Below are 26,158 nucleotides of genomic sequence, written 5' to 3' on the forward strand. Positions count from 1 at the left end.
ACGTTTCATTTGTGAGTTGTCAAAATGCAATGGATTTGGATATGCTAATTAATAAATTTACGTTTCATTTGTGAGTTGTCAAATGATGCAATTTAAATTGTTAATCCTCCTGTGCATGCACCCGAATTTCATTGAAATCTTGATCAATATATTGGCAGTAAAACCAGCAATATTAGAGGACTCATCGCCATGAGTCTGAGAAAATTAAGCTAGGATATCATAAAACCAAACTTCTAGGGTTCAACCGTTACAGATGGGGTTTGCTGCTACCTTCTCTCAGACACTAACACGTGGCACTGCCTCAAAGTTTTAACCAATCCCCGCCTTTCTCTCTGTCTCTCTCCCTTCCCCTCCCAATCTACTATAAATATGTATGTCATGCAAAGACTAAATATATTCTTAGCACTTATTTCCTATTAATCTTTGTCTTTCTAGTTTCTATCTCAACCCCAAACGTCCTTAAGGTGCGTATGCTTCAATCTAATCTTGTAAATCAATGATCTTGTCTTGGGTTTGATAGCTCCAATCCTTACTTCTCAGTTATTCTGCTGACGTGTTTGCATGAGAGAAAGGGTGTTAGCTTGTTATACATTGTTGGGTTACTCCCTGACACTTCAAGCTTTTGAAGTCCAAAAATCGGTTAAAACCTTTTCTTGTTTCAACATGTCAGTGATGTTGAAGATCTTATAAACTGAAATGTTGTACCTAAATGTGTAAATTATGATGGCCTGCGTAGTGGCATATGCTCAGAATTTGCTATTTACATATCAATTGTTCATGTTTTATGATTAAATGCATGTTTTCTGCCTATGTTTCATTAGATGGCTTCTGAAGATCAAAGAGAAGAAGCTAAAGCAGCTATTCAAGAACACAAAAAAGCTCCTAAGTTAAATGAGAGGATTCTTTCTTCTCTCTCAAGAAAATCAGTTGCTGCACATCCTTGGCATGATCTTGAAATTGGTACTCATATATAACAGTTTCATCATGATATATATACATCATGTTGCGACTAATCATCATGTTGCGAATTCTTGTCTGCAGGACCTAAAGCTCCCCATATTTTCAACGTTGTATGTATCCGCTCGTACTTTATCAAGTAACTAGGAACTAGGGGGATTTATAGAAGTTTTGCAAATTGAATTGTTTGATGGATTGGTACAGGTTGTTGAGATCTCAAAGGGAAGCAAAGTCAAATATGAACTTGACAAGAAGACAGGACTCATTAAGGTATGAAATTTTTCAGAGTTCTCTTCTAAGATCATTACTTTCTCCCTATGTTATATATTTATCTATATATGTTAAGATTGTTCTTAATGCTTCCGACAATTTCTCAGGTTGATCGGATTTTGTATTCCTCAGTTGTCTATCCTCACAACTACGGTTTCATCCCTCGCACATTGTGTGAAGACAATGATCCCCTGGATGTGTTGGTTCTCATGCAGGTGACATGTTTAATTTTCATATACATCGATTCTGCAAAATATCAGTCTGCCAAACTACATCGAATGGTGATGGAAGTAGAAGAGAATCAGATTGCCAAATAGGCCAAAAACCTGGCACACAAGTTGTGTTTGTGTCGATTTTGTATCAAACCAGTTATTCTAACGGATCGTGTCATGGCACACGAATTATCTTAACGGGTTTAAGAATTCAAACCCGAACTTGAACCGTTAGAATTAACGGGGTTACCTGACATGTCCCTTTTGCATCATTAAGAACAAACTTCACATAAGTTTCTTTTGATTCGTAAGTTTCTTTTGATTCAACAATAGGACTACAATTTCATTAAGCACTTCAAGTTTAGATCTACATTCCACATAAATATTACTTCCAAAACACATCATTTTACGTGAAAAATATAGAACAGGTATAATACGTGAAATATGGAACGAGTATAATGTGTCAAGTATACATAAGTACATGTATAATATGCATATTATACATGAATTTACGTGTACTGTGCTTATGAGAGAGCTAGAGCTTTTAGTTTAACAGGTTCAAAAGGGTTACCCACACGTAGACCTAAATCAACACTTTATTTAACGTGTCCTTAACAGGTTGACTCAATAACACACCTAAACCGTTAAGCCTTGACCTGAAACCTGTTATAATATTCATGTTGTTTCATTTTGGGTTAACAGGTCATGTATAAGATTGCCAGGTCAAAAAGACACCATAATATAACCAAAATGCTACATGTTCCTTGACCAACAAGTTTCCATTCTAGTCTCATTAATTAGCTAATTAGTCCATCATAATTTCATATTAGCAAGTTGATTTATCTAAATCAGCGAAGTTAAACAGGAACCTGTTCATCCGGGCTGTTTTCTGCGAGCCAAAGCGATTGGAGTAATGCCTATGATTGACCAGGTACTACTCCATAGCTCTCTAGCAAATTGAAACTCTACCACTACTTTCTGCTTTTATTTGTTTTCCCTCACTTTTATGGCTTTATGCTTTTAATCCAGGGAGAGGAAGATGATAAAATCATTGCAGTCTGCGCCGATGATCCAGCATATAATCATTACACTGACATCAAAGAGCTTCCTCCTCATCGCCTCACTGAGATTCGTCGGTTCTTTGAAGACTGTATCCTTTACAATTTTACTTTGAAACTTAACGTATTCCTTTAGATGTATATTTGAATGTTATTTTGGGGGTTATAACATTTTGAAGAACAATTGCAAAGTGGTTGCTTAACACATTGTTATAGACAAGAAGAATGAGAACAAAGAGGTTGCAGTTGACCAGTTTTTGCCTGCTCCCAATGCTGCTACAGTTATCCAGTATTCCATGTAAGTCTTTGCATCTAAACACAATATCAACCCACTCACACGGGGATCATAGCTCACGTCGATAAGAGCATTGACCCTTACACCCGAATTTCTGTGTTTGCTTCCCCCTCCCTAAATATTGCTCGTATAAAAATAAAAAACAAAATCAAGTCTTCCAATTAAGCAAAAAACATAAGAAACATTGAAGGAACTGACTTGTAATTTTGTTGGCGCAGGGACCTTTATGCAGAGTACATAATGCTCACCTTAAGGCGATAAAGTTACATACAGGTGGCTAAAATATTTACAATAAGTCATTTCATCAATGATATAGCTGAAGATTTCAGGCTAAACTTCAAGTTTTTTACTTTGCTGTATTTCGGATTATGATTATATAACCTTGTTCGGTTGATTAATCATATCACCAAAGAATGTTTGTTAAACATCATGTGTTTAAGGTTTGAGTGTGCTATAATAACTTCCCTTTTCTTAATAATCTGCTTCAATTTTGAAGGGCTTTGTAGTTCTGTTGGAAATATTAGTATTTTAGGTATTATATTGTTTGAGTTTTCTTCTAAGTTTAGTTTGGGCCTAACCTGTTGGTATTAAGGTGAGGTTTGTTTGCTATAAATATAATGCTTTGTAGCTTCGTAGAATAAGTTGGTCACAATGTAGTCTCTTGAGGTTTTATAGTCATTTGCATTCTAGTTTGTTTAATAATATTTTTATTATTGTGTAGTCTTATTGTGCACTATGATATTTAACATCAGAGAGGTTTAATCCTTCGGAATTTAATCGGTCCTTGATTCGCATCAGCTTATTTGTGTTCATTGTTTAGATTGTCGTTGGTTTAGTTTGAAAAAATATATATATAAAATGTCATCGCCTTGAGCTGCCGGAGCCACACCGCACCGGAACCAAGCCAAAACCTAAAGTATGTAACCAAAGCCACCGCTCGCACCAGATCCTGCCTAGAAACCGCTCAGCTTGCACTTGCTCCTCCATCTGCACCAGTTCAAACCACCGCCTGCCATTGATCAACGCTGCCACATCACCACAAACCCACTGCAAATACAAACTAGTTTGCTGCCAACCTTCCCGCTACGCTGCACCAGTGCTTAATTGTCCAATGCAACCCGCTTGTTGCCTGCATCCGCTGCCCCACCACCGTTGTTGCTCGACCCTGTACTCCGCTGCAGTCTTGAACCCACTGAACTACCGCTGCAACAGAATCTCATCGCCACTGCATGCTGTTGTCACCCTTGCCGCCTGCAACCAAAAGTCTCCTCCATCGAATTGTTTGCACTTGCTGTTGTTTTTGAAATTCTTGTCCTTGCCTTTTTGTTGTTGATTTGACGGTTGTATTGGAGTTTTAATGAAGTCTGAGGATTTCTGCACTTGAGATATGAAAATCTGGTCCGTTTAGCGACAAGTTCTATCCATACTCTCAACATTAGCCAGTCTGAATCTTCGCCAGTTCGCCAGTTAGGTCAAGTCAAGTCTAGTTTGCATGCCTGCTAGTCTGCCTTATGAAGCTAGTCCACATCTGCTTGTTTTCAAACCCATGTCGTATACCGTCATGAGTTTGACGGAGGGTGTTAGAAATATTAGTATTTTAGGTATTATATTGTTTGGGTTTTCTTATAAGTTTTGTTTGGGCCTAGCCTATTAGTATTAGGGTTAGGTTTGTTCACTATAAATATAATGCTTCGTAGTTTTGTAGAATAAGTTCGTCATAATGTAGTCTCTTGAGATTTTATAACCGTTTCGGCATTCTAGTTTATTTAATAATATTCTTATTATTGTGTAGCCTTATTCTTTGTGCACTCTGATATTCAACTAGTTCAGCATTCTCTCTTGCATCACAAATCCCGAGTTTGATTCTCCTCTCCCTCGCTATCGCTTCTTATAAAAAAATTGATTCAGTTCTTATTTATAATAATGGTATCTTATATCAACTTAGATATGAGAGAAAATAATGCCTTGCTTTATAAGAATGAAGTTTTAACAAAACACTCCCGGTACTGTTCACTTTTAATGAAAAACCACATTTATACATTTCTCTGGTACTATTCACTATACCTTTAAAAAAGGGTTTTTCATTAAAAGAAATTTTTTTTTGGACTTTTCGTTAGTTTTCCTTTATAAGAATGCATCTCGACTGGTTACATCAAATCAATGACGACTGAAGCTTGTAGAAGTACAAAAAGTTAGCAATCCATATTTCCAGTCGACTCAATTGTTGGAGTAAAATCCATTTCCTATCCTGGTTTGGTTTCACAGTTTATCTAGGACGAGTAAGGTTAGAGATCTCTTAATAACTAAGGCTTCTTCAAGCTCGTCAAATAAGATCACCTGTTTAGAACTGTCGAGTTTGGAAACAAAGAAATGAGTTCTCAACTTTTACAATCACACAATAAGAACCTTATTCACATGAACTGTTCTAGAATTGGTAAAAATCAAGTCCAACGCATCAACTTAATGTGGTCTTTATAATGCCTAAACATTTTGGTTCTCTGAGACCAAATTACAAGAGATCGCCGCATCAAATCCTATCTAGGAGCCTAGCAGATTTGACAATAAACTCACACAAAAAAAGCAATAAAAATCCAATATGTAACGACCATAAAAGGATTTTGGGCATCTTCACCCATTTCGAAATTGATTTTGCGTTAAGTGCTCAGTTTTTAACACTGTTGAGGCAACAAGTAGTGTTGCAAATACCAACACCCCTTAATAACATCTCTTATTTCCTTGGCCTTAATAACACATGATATAGGTCCTGAGAAGATTATTACACATAAACTAAGTGAGAGAGAATTAAGATATATTTTTTATTATACCCAAATTTTTCTTATCAAAAACGACAAAAAAAAAAAAAAAAAAAAAAAAAAAAAAAACCATCTTTTGGTATAGTGGTTGGTTCACACCCTCCTAAGCACATAACTATATATTTAAATAGGAAAACTAACCAAAAGGGCTTGAAAACTTTAAATTTTAACCAAAAACCATGTTAAAAGTTTATTTAATGGTTAGTACAAAACCTAATATCAAATCAGCCCAATAAAACCGGCCCAACCAAAATAATTTATTATGCTTCCAATTGTACCCCTAACGTCAAGTTTCCTCACCCGTTTATTTGGTCTGTTTCCTTCATATGCAGAGAGAAAGTCTATAAACTCAGATTAATTTATGTAATTTTCTCATTACATCTTGCCATCATCCGATCTTCTCCGTCAAACTCTGAAACACCCGAGAATACCTTCTAAACGATGATTTCTTGGAAGAGTGTATCTCTATGACTCGCAACCCTCAACAACACCGTCCTTTCTATTGTAAAAGCTGCCTACTTGAAAGAGTCAAGAATGATGATTGTTTAGAACAATGCATTGTTTAGAACAATGCAAGGGCCACTTAAGGAGGCAATCTATTAAAGAATGTTGGGGCAAGTGTGGCTGCCATAGACAGTGTGGAAATCGAGTAGTCCAGATAGGCTTAAATTGGAAGTTGCAGGTTGGAATCTATTTAAAATGCTCTTTCTGATTATTGTTAGTTGATGGAGTGAGGTATTTGTTTTATTATTGATGTAAATCTGTGCATATATTGTTCATGAGTTTTAGTGGTTATATTCTCGAAAGATGTGATAAACAAGTGCAGATCTTGGTTCGGAAAGAAGCGGAGATGTCGTATGACTTTCCTAATCTACCTTTTATCGAAGAAAACTAGCTAGTTGGATCATCGTTGCCGTACCTGAGGTGCATACATTACCGAATACATCCTTCATCATCTGTTTATGTCCGTCCCCTTGGATCATCGCCGGCGTACTTCACAGCGTCCTATGCTATCTGGATATCGTTTCTATTGCGCCGTGACAAATCCAATATCGGCTGTCGAACCGACAAAAGTCGATATTCAGAGGACATTAGTATTGGAGAAGGTTTGTGCTATTGAATTTTGATTTGGAAATATTGATTATTTTTCGGTTCTAAATGTTCGGGCTGTGATATTTTTTGTTTTTGGGTGTTTGAAGTTTTTGGTTTTTAAATTAATTTGCAAATTTAGGATTTCAAGTGTGATATGATGAGGAATTATTGGTCCATGTTTCTGATTTAACCGTGACCAACAACCCTTAACCATCTCTGATCGCTCTTCCATTTTTACCAATTTCAAAATTTCATTTAAAATATTTTTAGTTTTAATTTTTTTAATTTTGTTTGAATTTTGTGTTTATCTTGCAAGAGGTCGCACTTGGTGTGATGGCAAGTGCCTTCGCCCATGAGCGGTAGGTCTCGGGTTCGAGACTTGGGAGCAGCCTCTCCATAAATGGGGGTAAGGCTAGCCGACATTCACGTCTCCCAGACCCTGCGTAAAGCGGGAGCCTTGTGCACTGGGTACGACCTTTTTTTTTTTTTTTTTTTGTGTTTATCTTGCTCTGTGATTATGTGCCTACAATGGGCAATGTATGTTATTCTGATTCAGAACATGACTGGATAACTTTTGAGAGCAATTAGTTTCTAATTGTTGTTTAATTTTTGTTTTTGGGTTTAATCTTTATTTTTTTTACAATTTAATTTTGCAAATTAAAATTTTTGTTGCTGGGCTTTATGAGAGCAAAGAAGTTGCCAAGAGAGAGGTTCTTCGGTGCATCAACCAGGTGATTGTGTGCTAATGAACTCTTAATACAGTTTGTAGTATTTAGACTTGTTGAGTCACTAAGAGAGAGTGATTAGGAAGTTAATTGAGCTTGTTTCACATTCTCTAACTTAAATTACAAATAGTATGCACTTCCAGAAGTTCAATTAGGTGGACTTCACTTGCAGTTCAACATGGGCTAGCTGCAATTGGTCAAAATTGATTGCCCATCGTTTTCCTTTAGGCTTTCACATCTCGAAATGCAAATGGCTCAAAATAATTTCAACTTTAACAAGTATGTTTATTCTGTGATCCAAATGCAATCTTCGACCCTCTTAACTTTTTTTTTTTTTGCACACAGCCAAATGGAGATGACCCAAAATTTCCTGATTATAGATTTATCCAGATGCAGTCTTCTTTTGTTTGTCCTATTTCTTAAACGGAACACTAGTACTATCACTGTTTCATAAACTAAACACTGACTATTTGTTACACGAAACACTAGTATTATCACTGTTTCGTAAACTAAACACTGACTATTTATCAAACGAACACTAGTACTATCACTGTTTCATAAACTAAACAGAACACTAGTACTATCACTGTTTCATAAACTAAACACTGACTATTTATCAAACAAACACTAGTACTATCACTGTTTCGTAAATTAAGCACTGACTATTTCTTAAACGGAACACTAGTACTATCACTGTTTAGTAAACTAAACACTGACTATTTATCAAACGAACACTAGTACTATCACTGTTTCGTAAACAAAATCGAACACTAGTACTATCACGGTTTCGTAAACTAAACACTGATTATTTCTTAAACGGATCACTAGTACTATCACTGTTTCTTAAACTAAACACTGACTATTTCTTAAACGGAACACTACTATCACTGTTTCGTAAACTAAACACTGACTATTTCTTAAACGGAACACTAGTACTATCGCTGTTATGTAAACTAAACACTGATTATTTATCAAACGAACACTAGTACTATCACTGTTTCGTAAACTAAACACTGACTATTTCTTAAACGGAACACTAGTACTATCACTGTTTGGTAAACTAAACACTGACTATTTATCAAACGAACACTAGTACTATCACTGTTTCGTAAACAAAATCGAACACTAGTACTATCACTGTTTCGTAAACAAAACACTGACTATTTCTTAAACGGAACACTAGTACTATCACTGTTTCGTAAACTAAACACTAATTATTTCTTAAACGAAACACTAGTATTATCACTGTTACGTAAACTAAACACTGACTATTTATCAAACGAACACTAGTACTATCACTATTTCGTAAATTAAACACTGACTATTTCTTAAACGAAACACTAGTACTATCACTGTTTAGTAAACTAAACACTGACTATTTATCAAAGAACACTAGTACTATCACTATTTCGTAAACAAAATCGAGGACTAGTACTATCACTGTTACGTAAACTAAACACTGACTATTTCTTAAACGGAACACTAGTACTATCACTATTTCATAAACTAAACACTGACTATTTATCAAACGAACACTAGGACTATCACTGTTTCATAAACTAAACACTGACTATTTATCAAACGAACACTAGTGCTATCACTGTTTCGTAAATTAAACATTGACTATTTATCAAACGAACACTAATACTATCACTGTTTCGTAAACAAAATCGAACACTAGTACTGTCACTATTTCGTAAACTAAACACTAACTATTTCTTAAACGGATCACTAGTACCATCACTGTTTCATAAACTAAAAACTGACTATTTATCAAACGAACACTAGTACTATCACTGTTTCGTAAACTAAACACTGACTATTTCTTAAACGGAACACTAGTACTATCACTGTTTCGTAAATTAAACACTGACTATTTCTTAAACGAAACTGTAGACATCGAAATTTCGGTAAATAAATGTTGACCGATAAATCAAAGTTTCAACGCTCATGTATTACATAAATTTTACACGTAGCGTGTGACTCAACGAAAATTGAAATGAGTTGGAAAAGTCATCAAATAGGACACGTGTCAACACCTGGCAGAAACGACTTATTTCATCTGGGATGTTATATTCAAAATTAGGCATTGGAAAATTCTATAAATACAAGCCCATTTCATTCATTTAAAGGAACCAATTCATATTACACCTTGAAGCTCTGAAGCTCTGAAACTCCGAAGCTCTCAAGCATCCAGGTTCCCGAAGAATCAAGAAAGCCTTCTTCGTTCTTCGTTCTTCGTTCATCGTTCTTCCAAGATCAAGCCCCGACGGCCCTTGGATCAACCATTCACCAATTCAAGATCAAGCCCCAACGGCCCTTGAAGAAAGCACCATCGTTCATCATCCGTTCATCCAAGATCAAGCCCCAATGGCCCTTTGGATCAACAACGTCGACAAATCCACGCATCCAACCGTTCTTCAAGATCAAGCCCAAAAGCCCTTGAAGATTCGTTCATCCAACTGTTCTTCAAGATCAAGCCCAAAAGCCCTTGGAGATCTGTTCATCACTGTTTCTTCAAGATCAAGCCCCAACAGCTCCTTGAAGATCCGCTCAAATCCACCTTCAAAGATCAAGCCCACGGCCCTTTGAAGAAACTTCCAACAGTTCATCCAAGATCAAGCCCCGATGGCCCTTGGATCAACGAAACATCCACAAATCAACACCTTACGGAGATCGAATCAGATGATCAAAATAGAGAGAGATTGTAACCAAAAATCATCTAAATACAAATATTTGTTTGTGCACGTTCGTTCTTGTCTCTTTCGTTTCAGGAATTTTTCGTGTTCACAAATTGGCACGCCCAGTGGGACAATCTATGCCTCTCATCTCTTTCTCCGTTCAAGAAATTCAAGCGCACTTCCAAAATTAATGGCATCAAGGAAGGCTCAAACTGTTCCCGCAACCGGCGCAAAGAACAAAAGCGTCATCGTCGCAACTGGTGTCACTTTGGGCATCACGACTCGAAGCATGGCAAGAGCTACTTCTGCCGCCTCTTTCACCTCTGCATCAACTCTGCCAAGGGAACAAAAACACCCAAGGCACAAGCCTTTGATCACCTTAGCCTCACTAAGGGCACCAAGGGGGGAAAGCCCAAGGAAATACTCCGAATCCATGTTCTCCGATGCCGATTCAAGCGACAGTTCAGCCATGCAAGTCATGACCATTGGAGCAACTTCAATCGATGAGCAGCTGGCTCAAATGAATGAAGCAATCGCAAGGCTAACCCGAACTGTGGAAGAAAAAGACTTGCAAATTGCAGCACTAGTCAACCGACTGGAGGCGCAGGACGGCGATAAACCCGACCCAGAGGATGATCCACTAAAGGGAGAAGCTGGCGGAGACGAAGAACCCCCGGTGAAGAAAATCGATGGGAAGCCGGAGCCGGACCAAGCAGCGGCACTCATGGGATCTCTTTCTATCCAGCAGCTGCAGGAGATGATCACCAACACCATCAAGGCACAGTACGAAGGGAGCTCACATACCTCCTTGTTCTACTCGAAGCCCTATTCCAAGAAGATTGATGCCCTAAAGATGCCGAGGGGATATCAACCACCAAAGTTCATGCAGTTTGATGGAAAAGGAAACCCAAAGCAGCACGTTGCACATTTCGTCGAAACTTGCAACAACGCAGGGACGGAGGGAGACTACCTCGCCAAGCAGTTTGTGCGCTCGCTGAAAGGAAACGCCTTTGAGTGGTACACGGACCTAGAGCCTGAGTCCATCAACAGCTGGGAACAGTTGGAAAGGGAATTCCTCAACCGCTTCTACAGCACTCGCCGCACTGTGAGCATGCTAGAGCTAACGAGCACAAAGCAGTGGAAGGACGAGCCAGTTATTGACTACATCAATAGGTGGCGCACTCTAAGCCTCGACTGTAAAGACAGGCTCTCGGAAACCTCTTCAATCGAGATGTGCATCCAAGGCATGCAATGGGGTTTGTAATACATCCTTCAAGGCATCAAACCACGGACCTTCGAAGAGCTAGCCACCCGCGCCCATGACATGGAGTTGAGCATCGCCCATCATGGGAAGAAAGAACCGATCGCCGACTACAAGAACGACAAAGTTCTTGGGCCAAAGTTGGAGAAGACTGCGTGGAAATCCACCAAAGAAGCAATGACAGTCAACACATCTCCTGTCAAGATCCCTACACGAGGCAAGGCGATTCAAGCCGAAGGCTTTCGTGATCAAGAGATGCGTAAACGCACTTTGAAGGAGCTTGAGGAGAAGACTTATCCATTCCCCGACTCTGATGTGGTTGCCATGTTAGAAGACTTGCTGGAAAAGAAGGTGATTGGTTTGCCTGAGTGCAAACGACCAGAAGAGATGAATCGCATCGACAGTCCAAGGTACTGTAAATTCCACCGCTTCATCAGTCATCCGACAGAAAAATGTTTCGTGCTGAAAGATCTCATCATGAAGCTGGCTCAGAAAGGAATCATCGAGCTAGATCTTGACGAAGTGGCGAAGTCAAACTATACCACCTTCACTTCTGGCTCTTCCGACTCAAAGTTTTCACCTCAACCGCTGGGGGCATCGTCCAAGACAAGCAAAATTTAAGGATGGACTCAAGTCACTCCTAAGAAATTGCACAAGAAGCATACGTCTCCTCCACAAGTCCGCCAATCGGAAAGGGGGCAAAGCAGCTCTTGTCAACCTTCAAAGCAACGTGAACGTGTTGAAGATGATGAAATTGCGACACAAAGATCGTCCGTTGCCATCACGATGCGCGACTTCTTGCCCGAAGACTTCTTCAATCACGCAGTCAAAGCTCCTTGCTATGAAAATTGTGAGGAACGCCTCTCCCGGATTGCTTGACGAACCAACAATGCTCCTTGTTCGCACGAGCCTACACTGCACGAACCAAACGCTCCTGGTCTGCACGAGCATAAAAGGCAACACCAACGCTCCTGGTCTGCACGAGCATAAAAGGCGACACCAACGCTCCTTGCCTGCACGAGCTAAAACTGCAACACGGCACCAACACTCCTTGCCTGCATGAGTTAAAACTGCAAACGGCACAAAAAGAAAATACCCAAAAAAAAAAATGTATGCATTTCGAACTACGTTTTGACTTGATCTCTTTCTTTGGAATGGTACGTAGGCAGCTTGAACATTCAATTTTGAGTTCAGTCACATCAAAATAAAAAATAAATGCTTTATTGAAGAAGGTCAATTTTATTACAAAATATATATATATATATATATATATATATATGGACAGCAAGAGGCAGGTTTTATCAGTTGAGAAACAAAGCCCAAATGTCAGGCGCAGCCTAGGATAGCAGCCTCTCCTCCAAACAAAATCTGGCCCAAGCCCACTCTCACTCTTTGTCATTTATCAAGGGAGAGACCAAGGCCTGCTCAAAATTCGCTTACAAATCCAAGCCCTACTTGTCCACTTCAAGCTCGGGTCTAGTTCTTCATCATCATCACCTGCCGGTCGCATACCCAGATTCTGCCATGGCCTCCGAGGCCTTCTGGTTCGGAACTCTGCTGCAACCCAGATTGCAAAGTTGCTGATTTTGCAGAAAGATAGCGCACTTGGCCTTTCTCTGCCTGGCCTGCGACTCTAGGATCCACCCCGCCAACAAGCTCACCACAAGCCACCAGCGAGTCTGGATGTGTGGGGTCTGCCAGCAAGCCCCAACCGCCGTCACCTGCAAGGCTGACGCCGCTGCTCTCTGCGTCAGCTGCAACACCGACATCCACTCAGCTAACCCCATCGCCCGCCGCCACGAGTGGGTCCCTGTCGAGCCTTTTTACGACGCCGCCGAGTCTATCGTCGTCAAGTCAACAACTGGCCCGTCATCCGCCGCCGCGGCTCTCAACTCCCTCGTCCCAAACGGAGACGTTGTATTTAACACTAAAGACATTGAAAACAACGCCGCGTCGAGCTGGTTGATCCCCAACCCGAATTTCAACTCGAAGCTCCATATGGATATCGCTCCGGACATCCTAAAGTCCTCCGATGATCTCATCTTCCCCGAAATTGATTCACTGCTGGAGTTCGATTACCCTACCTCAGTACACACTATTTTGGGTTCGGGTGCGTGTAATGACAGCGTTGTTCCGGTTCAACCCGACCCGATTCCACCGCCATCGTTCAACATGAACTACAACATTTCGGGTCCCGCCGATCACAACTGCTTCGACCTGGACTTTTGCAGAAGCAAGCTCTATTCTTCATTCAACAACCCCCTCAATCTCCACTCCTACAAGCACTCTGGGTTGGCAAACAAGAAAACCGTGACCATTCAGGGTGTGGGCAAAGATCAATCTGTGCTGCTGGCAACAAGTAAGTCCAAGAAGCAGAACAAGCCTGCTGCTCTGCTGCATAAGTCTGTGATGAAGCAGGAGTTCCGCAGGATGGCGAAGGCGGTCGGTAATCAGGTGGCGGATAACCATTACAGGCTGGATCTGAAAAAAAGCAACCCTTGCAAGGTTGAGTGCTGTTCACAAGAGCCTCAAGATTGCCAAGTCTGGTGTCAAGAAGAGGAACAGGCAAGCTGTTAAAGTCTATGGCAGGAAATGAGTAATGGGGGCTTCGGAGATTTCAAGTTCGTCACCATCAGTGATCCCAAGCCCAAGATCAATGGATGAGATTCGACCGTCTCGGACGATGATTGGGGTGACTTCGTAACTGATAGCACGAGTCAGATCAAAGCTCAAGCGCGTCATGGTCAATCACGACACCGACAACGATGACTTCATTTTGCCTCGACGAGTTCAATGCCTTCTGGGTCTCCGGCTCCAAGGACAGCGGCGCCGCTGAGCTCAAAGACTCATTCGATCTCCAAATGACCACACTTACGATGCCATTTGACTCTGCCAACGCGCTAATGCGATTGTCGATGACGACGAGAGTCCAGCACAGCCTGGGCCACCCTCCGCCGTAGGCGACCGCCAGGGCCGCATCGCCCTCCTTGATCTCCCACCTCATGTCTTCCGCCAACGATCAGCGCTCCCAGGCGGAGCTCCTCTTCAACCTCTGCAAGCTTGCCGTACTCTCCCCCATCCCCGGCGCTCAGATCCTTCAAGCCGTCTCTGCGGTTGGGCTGGAGCCACATACGAGCTTGAGGTGGCTCATCAATACGGTGTTCACGGGCAAGCTGGTGTTGTTTCAGACGACATGAATGGGCCCATTAACAATGAGCGGCAATCCCCTTCTGCCCATCAGTACCAAGCAGCAACGGCGACGGCAAAGTCTCCGACATCAAGGCTGCACCGCTCTTCTCTTGCACCCTCCTCCTTCTCTTGCCTCGCAGCTGCCACCAACTTCAAAGACCGCTGTCACACGACTAGCTGGTCGTGAAGCTCGAAGCACATCTCCGTCCGCCTTCGTCCTTCCCTGCAAATTCCCCATCCCGTCATCAGAATTTATACAAAAAAAAATATAATAAAAAAAAAGGGTGGTGGAGCAAAACAAAGTGGTGTTGTCACCACGTGAAAAAAAAAAGGGAGTGCATCAGGCACCATGTGCAAAGAAAAAAAAATTAAATAAAAAAATAAAAGAATAAAAAATTTACATATAATAATTATAAAGTGTCTTGGGTGCTGGATCAACACCATTCTGAAAAAAGAAATATGTATATAAAAATGTTTAAACTTTGGTGCGGCTGGCACCATAATTAAAGGCAAAATATATATATATATATATATATATATATATATATATATATATAATAAATTTTAAAAAAAAATTGATCTTTGGTGCGTCTGGCACCATGTGACAAAAGAAAAAAAGAGAAAAAAAAAAACAAAAGAAAAAAAAAGGGATGGTTGTACAGCGTCAAAAGAAAAAGAAATAATAAAGAAAAAGAAATAATATATATAGATATATATATATACATATGTGTGTACATAATATATATATAGCAAAAAAAAAAATTGCATTGAGAGAAATAAAGTCCATTTTATTTATTTTTCTGGAAATTTTGCATAAATTTGCATTATACATACCTTAAAAAAAATAAAAAAAAAATCAAATCAAATTTACAAGAGGGGATCTTCAAGGACGATCAGGTGCCACCTCACCACTCGGCAGAGCTCCAGAAATGAGAGGCGCTGGAGGTCGACTGTTTGAAGCCTCACCACTCGGCGGAACTCCAGGAAGAAGAGGAGCCAAAAGTTGATCATTCGGAGCTTCACTACGCGGTACAGCCCCAGAAGACGAAGGTAAATGTTGTTGGAACAAACCCACAAACCTCTGATGATCAAGTAAAATCTGACCATCAGATTCCTGCATCTGGTCAATCTTCCTCTTCATGTTTGTCGCATAGCTATGTGCGAGCTTATGCAACTGTTTATTCTCCTGCTTGAGCCCTCTAATCTCCTGTTTGAGACTCATCACTTCAGCCGCCAATGATTCAACTTGACGGGTTTGAGCAAATAGGCGTTGGGCCATATTAGACACAGAACCTGCACACTGCACACTGAGAGCCAGAGAATCCTTAACAGCCAACTCATCAGACCGTTTGGAAAGTAGTCTGTTATCTCTGGGGGTGACAAGGTTTCGGGCCACCACTGCAGCGGTCATATCATTCTTCACCACCGAATCCCCAACGGTAAGAGGACCAGTGGGGGATATGAAGGATGGGCGCCATATGTTGTCTGGAGAAGGCGGGACTGCCTCTTCACCAAGATTCAAGTCAAAACGACGGTCGGAGGGTCCAGACATTTTCAAAGTGTTGAAGGAAGAAGAGATCGGACAAATCAAGATCTTAGAAGTACAAGAGGGGAGTTTTCACAAGCGAAAATTCAAGTGTGCTTTGAAACGAACTGCATGCCTCTATAAAAAATCAGCACTCGACGAGATTTCAGAGATCGAAGAGGCGAGCTCAGAATTCGAAGAGGCCATTCAAAAATCGAAGAGGCAAGCTCAGAAATCGGAGAAGCATCTTGCTTTTCCAGACGCGTCGACACCCGTCACACGCAAACTCAGCTTTGCAGAAATCACGGGCAATTTGTCGAAGCGCCGATCCCAGATATCGAAGAGGTGCCAGTCTTTTTCAGCCTCGTCAGCACCTATCACATGCACACTCAGCTTTACGAAAATTATGGACAATTTGTTGAAGATTTCTGATAAAGAAAGCACGTGAAGCCATACTGATCAATCACGCATGGGTTGCCGACACGAGTAAAAGAATAGTACATCTACAGGTACTAAAGAAATTCCTATAATTGTCCACCTTCACCCTTCATAGCAAGGCAGACATACAGAACCTTTCTTCATCTCCTAGAATGCCTTCCCAACGAAGCCTCTCGAGTCACTCAGTGTTTCTTATTCCTTGGGGTACCTCTGCAAGCAAATGACACCAAAGCAAAAATATCTCATATCATCAGGGTAGAAAGCAAGAGTATCTCATATCATGCGTTCTCCCTGTCTTTTCCTTTGTCCTTGTTCTTACCTACGAAGACAAGGATAAAGAAAATAATATGCCGGAACCTCCACTCAAACTCGGGCAAGGAACCGACTGCTTGGAGCCCTTCCCTGATTGCCTACCTAGCACTGCTATCGAGTACTTGTCTCCCACTGCTGCTGTACTTCCAAAGAAGTTGCCACATCTTCCTGAAGAACAGATAAGGCAAGTGAAAATGATACCTTGCAGCATGTGGAGACAACGTGCAGAAGGAACAAGCAGAGAATAATGCGGCATGCACAGTCAACTCAGCAGAAGGAGTCCAAACTGAGGAACTCGAGAAGCTGCCACATCTGCCTGAAGAAACAAGCAGAGAAGAATGCAGCATGCACAGTCAACTCAGCAGAAAGAGTCTGAGATGAAAAACTCGAGAAGATGCCATATCTGCCTGAAGAAACAAGCAGAGAAGAATGCAGCATGCTCAGTCAACTCGGCAGAAAGAGTCTGAGATGAAGAACTCGTTTTGACCCTCAAATTCTTGGGTCGACTTACTAGGCGTTGTAGGCTGCACGTGCCGATTCACCACCCTTGAATCAAATCCTTAAAGATCAAGTCACCAACTGGAAGAAGAGTTCATCAATCTTGAAGATCATACCGTTGACCAAACTGCTCAGGTGTGAATTAGAAAGATTGAACAGAGCAACAAGTCATCACCTTCACCTCGTGCCTGCTTGTCATGTGTTCGAGTTAACCTTCAAGAATCAAGCCTCAACGGCCTTTGAATAAGTTTCCAGCCAAATTCAAGATCAAGCCTCGACGGCCCTTGAGGAAATCACAAGTCCGATTCAAGATTAAGTGTCTACCACCATTGAATCAAAACCTAGTTCAAGAATAAGCTGTGGAAAATCAACAATTGGAGGAATCCAGAAAATCCTCCAACCCAGTTCAAGATCAAAGCTGTGGAAAGTCAACAAGCGCAACAAAATACGTGCCGATTCACCCACTACCAAAGCCAAAGATCATCTACCACATGAAGCTCCTTGTGGTCCAAATTCAACCTTCAAGATCAACCCTCGATGGCCCTTGAAGAAATTTCAAACAAAAGTTCAAGAACAAGCCTCAACGGCCCTTGAAGAAATCTCAAGCCCAATTCAAGATCAAGCCTCAAACGGCCCTTGAAGAAATCTCAAGCCCAATTCAAGATCAAGCCTCAACGGCCCTTGAAGAAATCTCCAGCCCAATTCAAGATCAAGCCTCGACGGCCTTTGGATCGACGTCTACAGTAAGGGACTTCAAAACGTATCTCCTACACGCGACAAACACATGTACACGACGCGACTTGAAGTGGGGGCATTTGTAGACATCGAAATTTCGGTAAATAAATGTTGACCGATAAATCAAAGTTTCAACGCTCATGTATTACATAAATTTTACACGTAGCGTGTGACTCGACGAAAATTGAAATGAGTTGGAAAAGTCATCAAATAGGACACGTGTCAACACCTGGCAGAAACGACTTATTTCATCTGGGATGTTATATTCAAAATTAGGCATTGGAAAATTCTATAAATACAAGCCCATTTCATTCATTTAAAGGAACCAATTCATATTACACCTTGAAGCTCTGAAGCTCTGAAACTCCGAAGCTCTCAAGCATCCAGGTTCCCGAAGAATCAAGAAAGCCTTCTTCGTTCTTCGTTCTTCGTTCATCGTTCTTCCAAGATCAAGCCCCGACGGCCCTTGAAGAAAGCACCATCGTTCATCATCCGTTCATCCAAGATCAAGCCCCAACGGCCCTTTGGATCAACAACGTCGACAAATCCACGCATCCAACCGTTCTTCAAGATCAAGCCCAAAAGCCCTTGAAGATTCGTTCATCCAACTGTTCTTCAAGATCAAGCCCAAAAGCCCTTGGAGATCTGTTCATCACTGTTTCTTCAAGATCAAACCCCAACAGCTCCTTGAAGATCCGCTCAAATCCACCTTCAAAGATCAAGCCCACGGCCCTTTGAAGAAACTTCCAACAGTTCATCCAAGATCAAGCTCCGACGGCCCTTGGATCAACGAAACATCCACAAATCAACACCTTACGGAGATCGAATCAGATGATCAAAATAGAGAGAGATTGTAACCTAAAATCATCTAAATACAAATATTTGTTTGTGCACGTTCGTTCTTGTCTCTTTCGTTTCAGGAATTTTCCGTGTTCACAGAAACATTAGTACTATCACTGTTTAGTAAACTAAACACTGACTATTTATCAAACGAACACTAGTACTATCACTGTTTCGTAAACAAAATCGAACACTAGTACTATCACTGTTTCGTAAACTTATCATTGTTTCGTAAACTAAACACTGACTATTTCTTAAACGAAACACTAGTACTATCACTGTTTCGTAAACTAAACACTGACTATTTATCAAACGAATACTAGTACTATCACTATTTCATAAACTAAACGGAACACTAGTACTATCACTATTTCGTAAACTAAACGGAACACTAGTATTATCACTATTTCATAAACTAAACACTGACTATTTATCAAACGAACACTAGTATTATCATTGTTTCGTAAATTAAACACTGACTATTTGTTAAACGGAACACTAGTACTATCACTGTTTAGTAAACTAAACACTGACTATTTATCAAACTGACACAGGTACTACACAATTTATTAAACTGACTGACTATTTTTGAACAGAACCAAAATAACCCATCCTAATAAGTAACAATGAGCGCACTTACGACAGTGACTTTAATTATTTGACTATTAGTCAATTAGGCAACCAGAAATTGGATTACCAAATTAGCTAATCCTAACCCACCACCCTCATGACAAGTCATCTTAGTTATGTGTGCTATGCTGATGCTATATATATAAAAATCAAACAAGTAACAAGCACGTTCAAGGAAACTTGGATAAATGGCTCACAAGTACTATAACAATGCACTAGTGCTACTAGTGTTTGTCAGCGTTGTGGCGCAGGAAGAAACGTTAATGGTGGGTGTTGCTCAACGAGATCTTTTATTATGGTCTCGTTTCTTTGAAAGTTTGCTTTATATATATAGAACAACATCCAAACCAGGCTTTTCATAGTACAACATCCAACCCAGGCTTTTCATGTGGATTTTCTTCCTTGGAACAAGCTGCTTCTTCTCAGCCCTCATCGATGCATTCTGAATGGAATTAAGACAAGCCATTTTTCATCTTCTTCGTCACACCATCAACCAGCTTATTGCCAGATGATGCGGCCTCCTCCCTTCCCCTTTTTCGTTCCATATACACATACTTTTCAAAGTTGCTAGAGGCTTGGCTATATCCAAAACGAAATGCAGCTTCTTTCTCACACAAACTTTTATAAGAGATTAGCACGGTGAAACGCAAATCACCGTTGTATCTAAAAATCAAGAAGTCTCAGCATTCTACGTAATGGTCTATCACAAATGTCGGCCACCCATGATGCAAGAACAAACCACCATTCTGTTGAATCAATTCAATACTCCACGCACTGCCGCTAGGGTCAAACAACAAAACTAACCCAGTTATTCTGCCTTCCACTTTTCTCATGAATCTTCATGGGATTTTCAGTCTTTCGGAGCTCAAATCATCATAATAAAACGCAAAAAATGAGGGCTCCTCGCATTCTGAGCTTCCTCCATTGAAATTAGCTCTGCAAGTTTCAAACTCTTATCAGAAAACAGAATCTCGGTGAAATTTTCTGAGTAACCAAACAGGTCCTACCATTTTCCCCTCCGATTTAAAATTAACGAAGCAAGAACGAACAAAATTCAAGATGGGATTTGTGATCGTATAAATTATTAGGTTTTTTTTTCAATTTGTTTTTATGAGGAAGTGGCATACTTGTAAAAAAAAAAGGAAAGTCTATTTCTAATGGGAGTGGCTGACGGAGTGAGGTTCCATTAGGGGTAAGAGCTGGAAAAAAAAAATATTTCGTTTTGGGCTTTTAATTCAGCCCATGTGTATTCAAGGTTATAGGGCCTGATATATAATAGTTTTGTCCATATCATGAAATATAAAGCCCTTTTGGTTAAATAATAGTATAGAATGGTTTTTGGTTAAAGTAAACTTAACCCAAGCCCTTTTCATTAAAGCTCTCATATTTAAATACATCACCCTAGGAAACAATAGCAAGATTGACCAATTAAATTTTCAAATAATATACAAGCTACTAGAACCGCCATGTTTATGGTCATTTCCACGTACTGAACACTCTAGTTATAGATCCATAAACAACAAAATATTGCACAAGTACCAAATCATGAATAGTAATGCCAAAGTAATGGAATTAAATTATTATTTTAGAATACCGTCAAAATAATATTATATTACAAAGATTGATGTTGAGTTAGTTGAGATTTGCCCAAATAATCCCATCTGAATTTTTACTATCCAGGTGAGGTTCACCTATCTTGTACGTGTTACTATAGATTGAGATTTTCTCTATGTTTGACTTAATTAATTCTTATTTGTTATCATAAGAGCAACTTTTCGGGTAAAAGAGGAGTTCAAATGTATAATCTCGAGAAGGATCGGAGATATTTAACTAAAAAGAGGCATTTTAAAAAATTTGTGTTTTGTTATGAGACAAATCAAAATAGTTTTCACCACTTCATCTACATTTGGTGTAATGTCTTAATCCGTTGCTTTTTTCTCATTCTCAAATCTCTCTTTATTGTTATTTTTTCACGTATTGTGTTAATAGTCTATTACTCATTTATACTAACAAAATAATAGCAACTCAAAAAGTATTTAGACTTGAGAATGCAAGATAAAGCGATGAAAGGGGGTGGGGGACTTTAAAAATTGAGACGAATCTATTGAGAGGAGGCACATGGTCGGATGATACACACACACACACACACACACACATATATATATATATATATATTTCTCTCTTAAATTTGAGTGCAAAAATAATGCTAACCAATGGAGCTAAAACAACAAAGCTTTATTTCATTACATGGAGTCGGCTAAATGAGTCCTAGAACGCCAATATTCTTAGTTTTGTATCTAGTTTTCTGTTAACTCCAAATACTCCATGTTTTTTTTCTCAAAATGTCTTTTCAAGTCTTTCTTGGTTTTTCTCTACCATTTTTTCCTAGAACCTGTCTCATAATTGCATTTTATAACCATAGCATTCATAGGTATTTGTTTCACATATCTAAATCACCTTAATTGATTTTCTCTCATTTTATCTTTAATTGCGATCACTTCTATTTAACAACTAACATGGAAAAGTAAAAAATTAAACACGGTCTTGATTTTTTTTTTTTTTTTGTCAAACGATAGATTTTTTTAGATTAAATGTTAGATTAAAGAGTCGACGAAATTCAAACTCACATCGTAGTAAAAAGGCAAAACACGATCTTGAATTAATGCAGGGTAAATACTCATTACAACGAGTTCAGACCCTTGTATGTTGAAGCAATAAACACATTTTCATTTCATTTTCTGAATCCTTTTTCAAATTTAACATAAAACAAAAACAAACAAAAACAAAAAATCAAAGTAAAAGATTAACCAACTTCGAAGGTTCAACGTAAGGGTTGGGTATTCAAGTAGCGACCTTCTCTCGTAGGTAGACACGAGGCAATCCCTCAAACGTTTTGACCAACCCCTTCCTTCTCTCCTCCTTTCCCACATAATATATAAATATTTTATGTTCATCCAATCACTCCAGCCTTATAAGTACATTTGCTCTTCAATCCTCTTTTTCTTAGTTTCAAGTTTCTGCATCAACAAACACCAAGATTCCCCAACTGCCCTTTTTGCACTTTCAAGGTGTTTATTATATTTTTGCTTCAGTTCATGATTCTGTATTATGTTTTATCATATATAAACCATGATTATTATCAAAACCTTTGTCTTAGTTTTGCTTTATATCTTTGTTTAGGCTTCCTAATCTTGTAATTAACGATCTTGTCTTTGATCGGGTTGTTCTTGTTCATCACATTTTTCACAGTAAAAACGTGTCTTTGACTAATCAACTGTGCTATAAATTGCAATGTCCAAAATGTATGAATTGTGAGGGATTTGGATATAGGGATTTAAATGGGCTTGTTGATCTTTAATCACCATGTGTAATCCTGTAACATTTACCTCAAATCTCCTAGTAATCCTGTTATATTTAGCTCAACATTTGGATTGGTAATTTTGTTTTCCCAGGCCATGATTTATTCAAGTGTGTTGATGTTTCGCTCATCAATATCCTATTTTTTGTTTGAATGTTTTTTGTTCCTAATAGCTGCAATGTGATGTTTTACCCTTTTACTTTTTACCTGAATATGGTTAGAGATGTCTGAAGGAGAAGAACCTAAAACTCAAAAAGCTCCCAAATTGAATGAGAGGATCCTTTCATCTCTGTCAAGAAGATCAGTTGCTGCACATCCATGGCATGATCTTGAAATTGGTACCTACAGCTTCACCCTTACTAGATCTCTCTAGCTTTTGCTCATACCTTTCTTTTTGGGTAGCGATTTTGACGCGCCTTTTTCAGCCATCTGCACTCTAAACTGAATATTTTACTATTTGTCCCACACTCACGGATGGAGGGCAGGAGGCTAAACAATGAGCGTTAAAATCACTAGCCCCTTTCTTTTATTCTTTCGTTTCGGTTCTTTTCCTGGAAGAAACTGATCATGTTGCGAAATCTTTGTTTGCAGGACCTAGTGCACCCGATATTTTCAACGTTGTATGTATCTGCTCCTTCTTTATCAAATAACCAGCATTAGTTTCCGTTGAGCCAAAACAAGTGACTAGAGGAAATCATAAATGTTGTCAATAAAGTTGCATATTAACTGAATTGTTTGTTGGATTGGTTCAGGTTATCGAGATAACAAAGGGAAGCAAAGTCAAATATGAACTTGACAAGAAGACAGGAATGATTAAGGTATGAAAAAAAATTCACAGCTCTGAATTACCTTGAGAGTTACTTTCTTCATATCTCAAGTATCTAAGTTCAGATTGTTCTTAAATGTTTTGCATAAACTCTCAGGTTGATCGGATTTTATACTCGTCGGTGGTGTATCCTCACAATTACGGCTTCATCCCTCGCACCTTGTGTGAAGACAATGATCCACTGGATGTTTTAGTCCTCATGCAGGTGGTTTTTCAGATTTTCAGTCATCTTTTCGAAGAAATTTTCATTATCCAAATCCATTCGAACATAACAAAATAATTAGTATAATTCATAAAGTATTGATGAGTATTTATTTAAATAAATGAATTAAAACAGGAACCTGTGCTTCCGGGTTGCTTTCTGCGAGCCAGAGCCATTGGAGTGATGCCCATGATTGATCAGGTTGAGCCTCTACCATCTTTCTATAACTGTTCAGTTTTGTGCATGAACTTTCACAATTACTGATTCATGTTTTTAATCCAGGGAGAGAAAGATGATAAGATCATCGCAGTCTGCGCCGATGATCCAGAGTACACACATTACACTGCACTCGATGACCTCCCCCCTCATCGCCTTTCTGAGATTCGTCGCTTCTTTGAAGACTGTATCCTTCAGTTCACATTCATACTTTAAAACTTAATGCATCGCTTTAGATTTTAAGACTTCAATGGAATTACAATGCTGCACCATTTTTCTTAACATATTGCACAGACAAGAAGAATGAGAACAAAGAGGTTGCAGTAAACGCCTTCTTGCCCGCTAGCACTGCTCTTGAAGCTATCCAGTACTCAATGTAAGTTTTATCTTTAGGAACCACAAGCTTCTGAGACATGGCGATCGAAGCTCTAATGTTTCTTGTTGCTTAAGAAAGAGAAAAAAACTGATGCGTGTCTGACTTTTATGTTTTGGTGCAGGGATCTTTATGCTGAGTACATAATGCACACCTTAAGGCGGTAAACATACAAACCACTAATTACAAATAAGTCATTTTTATCAATGGCAGAAGGAAGATTTCATGCAGAACTTCCCCAGTTTTACTATTTCTGTTCTGGATTCGATTGGTGATTGTTTGGTTGACTAGTAAAGTTAAGAGGAAGTCACTGGAGAATGTTGTTTCCCTTTCCATTACGTGCGGTTTCACCGTTTGACAGCGGTATCATCTTCTGGTTCGGATCTTCTTGCTTCAGTGGTAGAACATCTCGCCCCTGCATTCACGACAAGATTCTGACTCTTGCTCTTGGCGTCCTTGGACTTTAAAACGGAAAAGATTACCTATCTTCAAAAATTCTTCGAATTAGAATGTCTAAACAATTATAACGAATTTCCTTCATTAATTTGCTTATTTAGTTTTATCCAGCTGGAATGGAGGATGTGTTCCAATCCTAAATTAAAATGATGATTTATTTTCAATTTGGACATTGAGAGAGGCAGTACAACTTTCATGAAAATTCACTTCATCTGACAACATCAATTCATCGGCAATGAAACCCTAATAAACCTGAAATGATTTGGGGTTCAGGGTTCACCTCGTCCGGAATCTCTGGATAGAGGAATGTTTGCTACCTTCCTTCTCTTTGACATTCTCTCATTTTGTTCCCATTCTACAATTTTTTTTTTTTGACAAACGATATTATCTACACCAAATGAGAGGGGTAGGCTTAGCCTCATAATGAGCTAGCAAGAATCGAACCTAAGACCTCTCACTTATGAGTGAAGAGGAATACTATTAGACCATAGTATTAAGTGATTATTCCCATTCTACAATTAGGTTTGATGAAAGAAACTGCTCGTCTTTTAGGTCACTCTTTAAAAATCCCATCTACAAAATATAAATCAAATTGAAAACTTTCATTCTTGTAAATATTACCGTATGAATGGACGCATCCGGTGTTTTGGTGGAATAGTGAATTACCACATTGTTGATCAAATGTTTAAATATTTTTTCGATTTGGTTAATGTTTTGCAAGAATAACTGTGAAAGATCACAAACTGACGGAAAATATAAAAAAGAAAGGGAGAAAGTACAGGGGACATAATTACAAAGGGAAATGCTGCTACTAATTAAAAGGCCACTGGGTACGAGTAGACTTGGCATTTTTCAGCCAACCCGTTAATCCGACCTGACCCATTAAAATTAATATTCGGGTGGATGATAAACGGGTCGGGTGGTTAACGGGTCAACCCGTTAATCACCCATTAAATAACGGGTTATTTTGGGTGAACCCGCGAAATCTGTTAACCACCCGTTAAGACCCGTTATTGAGGATTTTTGTGTAATTTCAACAATTCTAATAGAAAACCCTCATGTTCCTCACGTCTCTCTCTCGCACCGTCGCACGGCTTTGGTCTCCGCAAGTGTTGCCATTGCCGTCGGTACTGGCAATTCCTCCCCACCTTCTTCAAAACTTTAACCCCACGGCTCCTTTTCCATTTCTTCCCCAC

At 39.5% G+C, this 26,158-nt stretch overlaps 2 protein-coding genes, 1 non-coding gene and 1 pseudogene across 3 annotated transcripts; all 4 read left to right on the top strand.

The window, feature by feature from the left end:
• The first annotated feature begins 399 nt into the window (after positions 1-399).
• LOC126618251 (soluble inorganic pyrophosphatase 1-like) lies at positions 400-3,270 on the top strand. The gene is made up of 9 exons (XM_050286307.1): positions 400-464; positions 822-960; positions 1,042-1,070; positions 1,162-1,227; positions 1,335-1,442; positions 2,305-2,370; positions 2,469-2,589; positions 2,714-2,795; positions 3,011-3,270. The coding sequence occupies exons 2-9, from the start codon at positions 822-824 to the stop codon at positions 3,051-3,053; spliced, it is 654 nt and encodes a 217-aa protein (XP_050142264.1). The 5' UTR covers positions 400-464; the 3' UTR covers positions 3,054-3,270.
• Positions 3,271-7,202: 3,932 nt separating this feature from the next.
• LOC126634128 (small nucleolar RNA U54) lies at positions 7,203-7,280 on the top strand. Its single transcript, XR_007627207.1, has one exon. It is a non-coding gene; the product is annotated as a small nucleolar RNA U54 (small nucleolar RNA).
• Positions 7,281-13,032: 5,752 nt separating this feature from the next.
• Positions 13,033-13,965, top strand: LOC126618244 (zinc finger protein CONSTANS-LIKE 5-like; annotated as a pseudogene).
• An 8,466-nt stretch (positions 13,966-22,431) lies between these two features.
• LOC126618269 (soluble inorganic pyrophosphatase 1-like) lies at positions 22,432-25,181 on the top strand. The gene is made up of 9 exons (XM_050286321.1): positions 22,432-22,599; positions 23,111-23,227; positions 23,481-23,509; positions 23,642-23,707; positions 23,813-23,920; positions 24,053-24,118; positions 24,200-24,320; positions 24,428-24,509; positions 24,631-25,181. The coding sequence occupies exons 2-9, from the start codon at positions 23,113-23,115 to the stop codon at positions 24,671-24,673; spliced, it is 630 nt and encodes a 209-aa protein (XP_050142278.1). The 5' UTR covers positions 22,432-22,599; positions 23,111-23,112; the 3' UTR covers positions 24,674-25,181.
• The last annotated feature ends 977 nt before the right edge of the window (positions 25,182-26,158 follow it).

The sequence above is a fragment of the Malus sylvestris genome, chromosome 1, assembly GCF_916048215.2.
Source record: "Malus sylvestris chromosome 1, drMalSylv7.2, whole genome shotgun sequence".
Classification (NCBI taxonomy): Eukaryota; Viridiplantae; Streptophyta; class Magnoliopsida; order Rosales; family Rosaceae; genus Malus; species Malus sylvestris.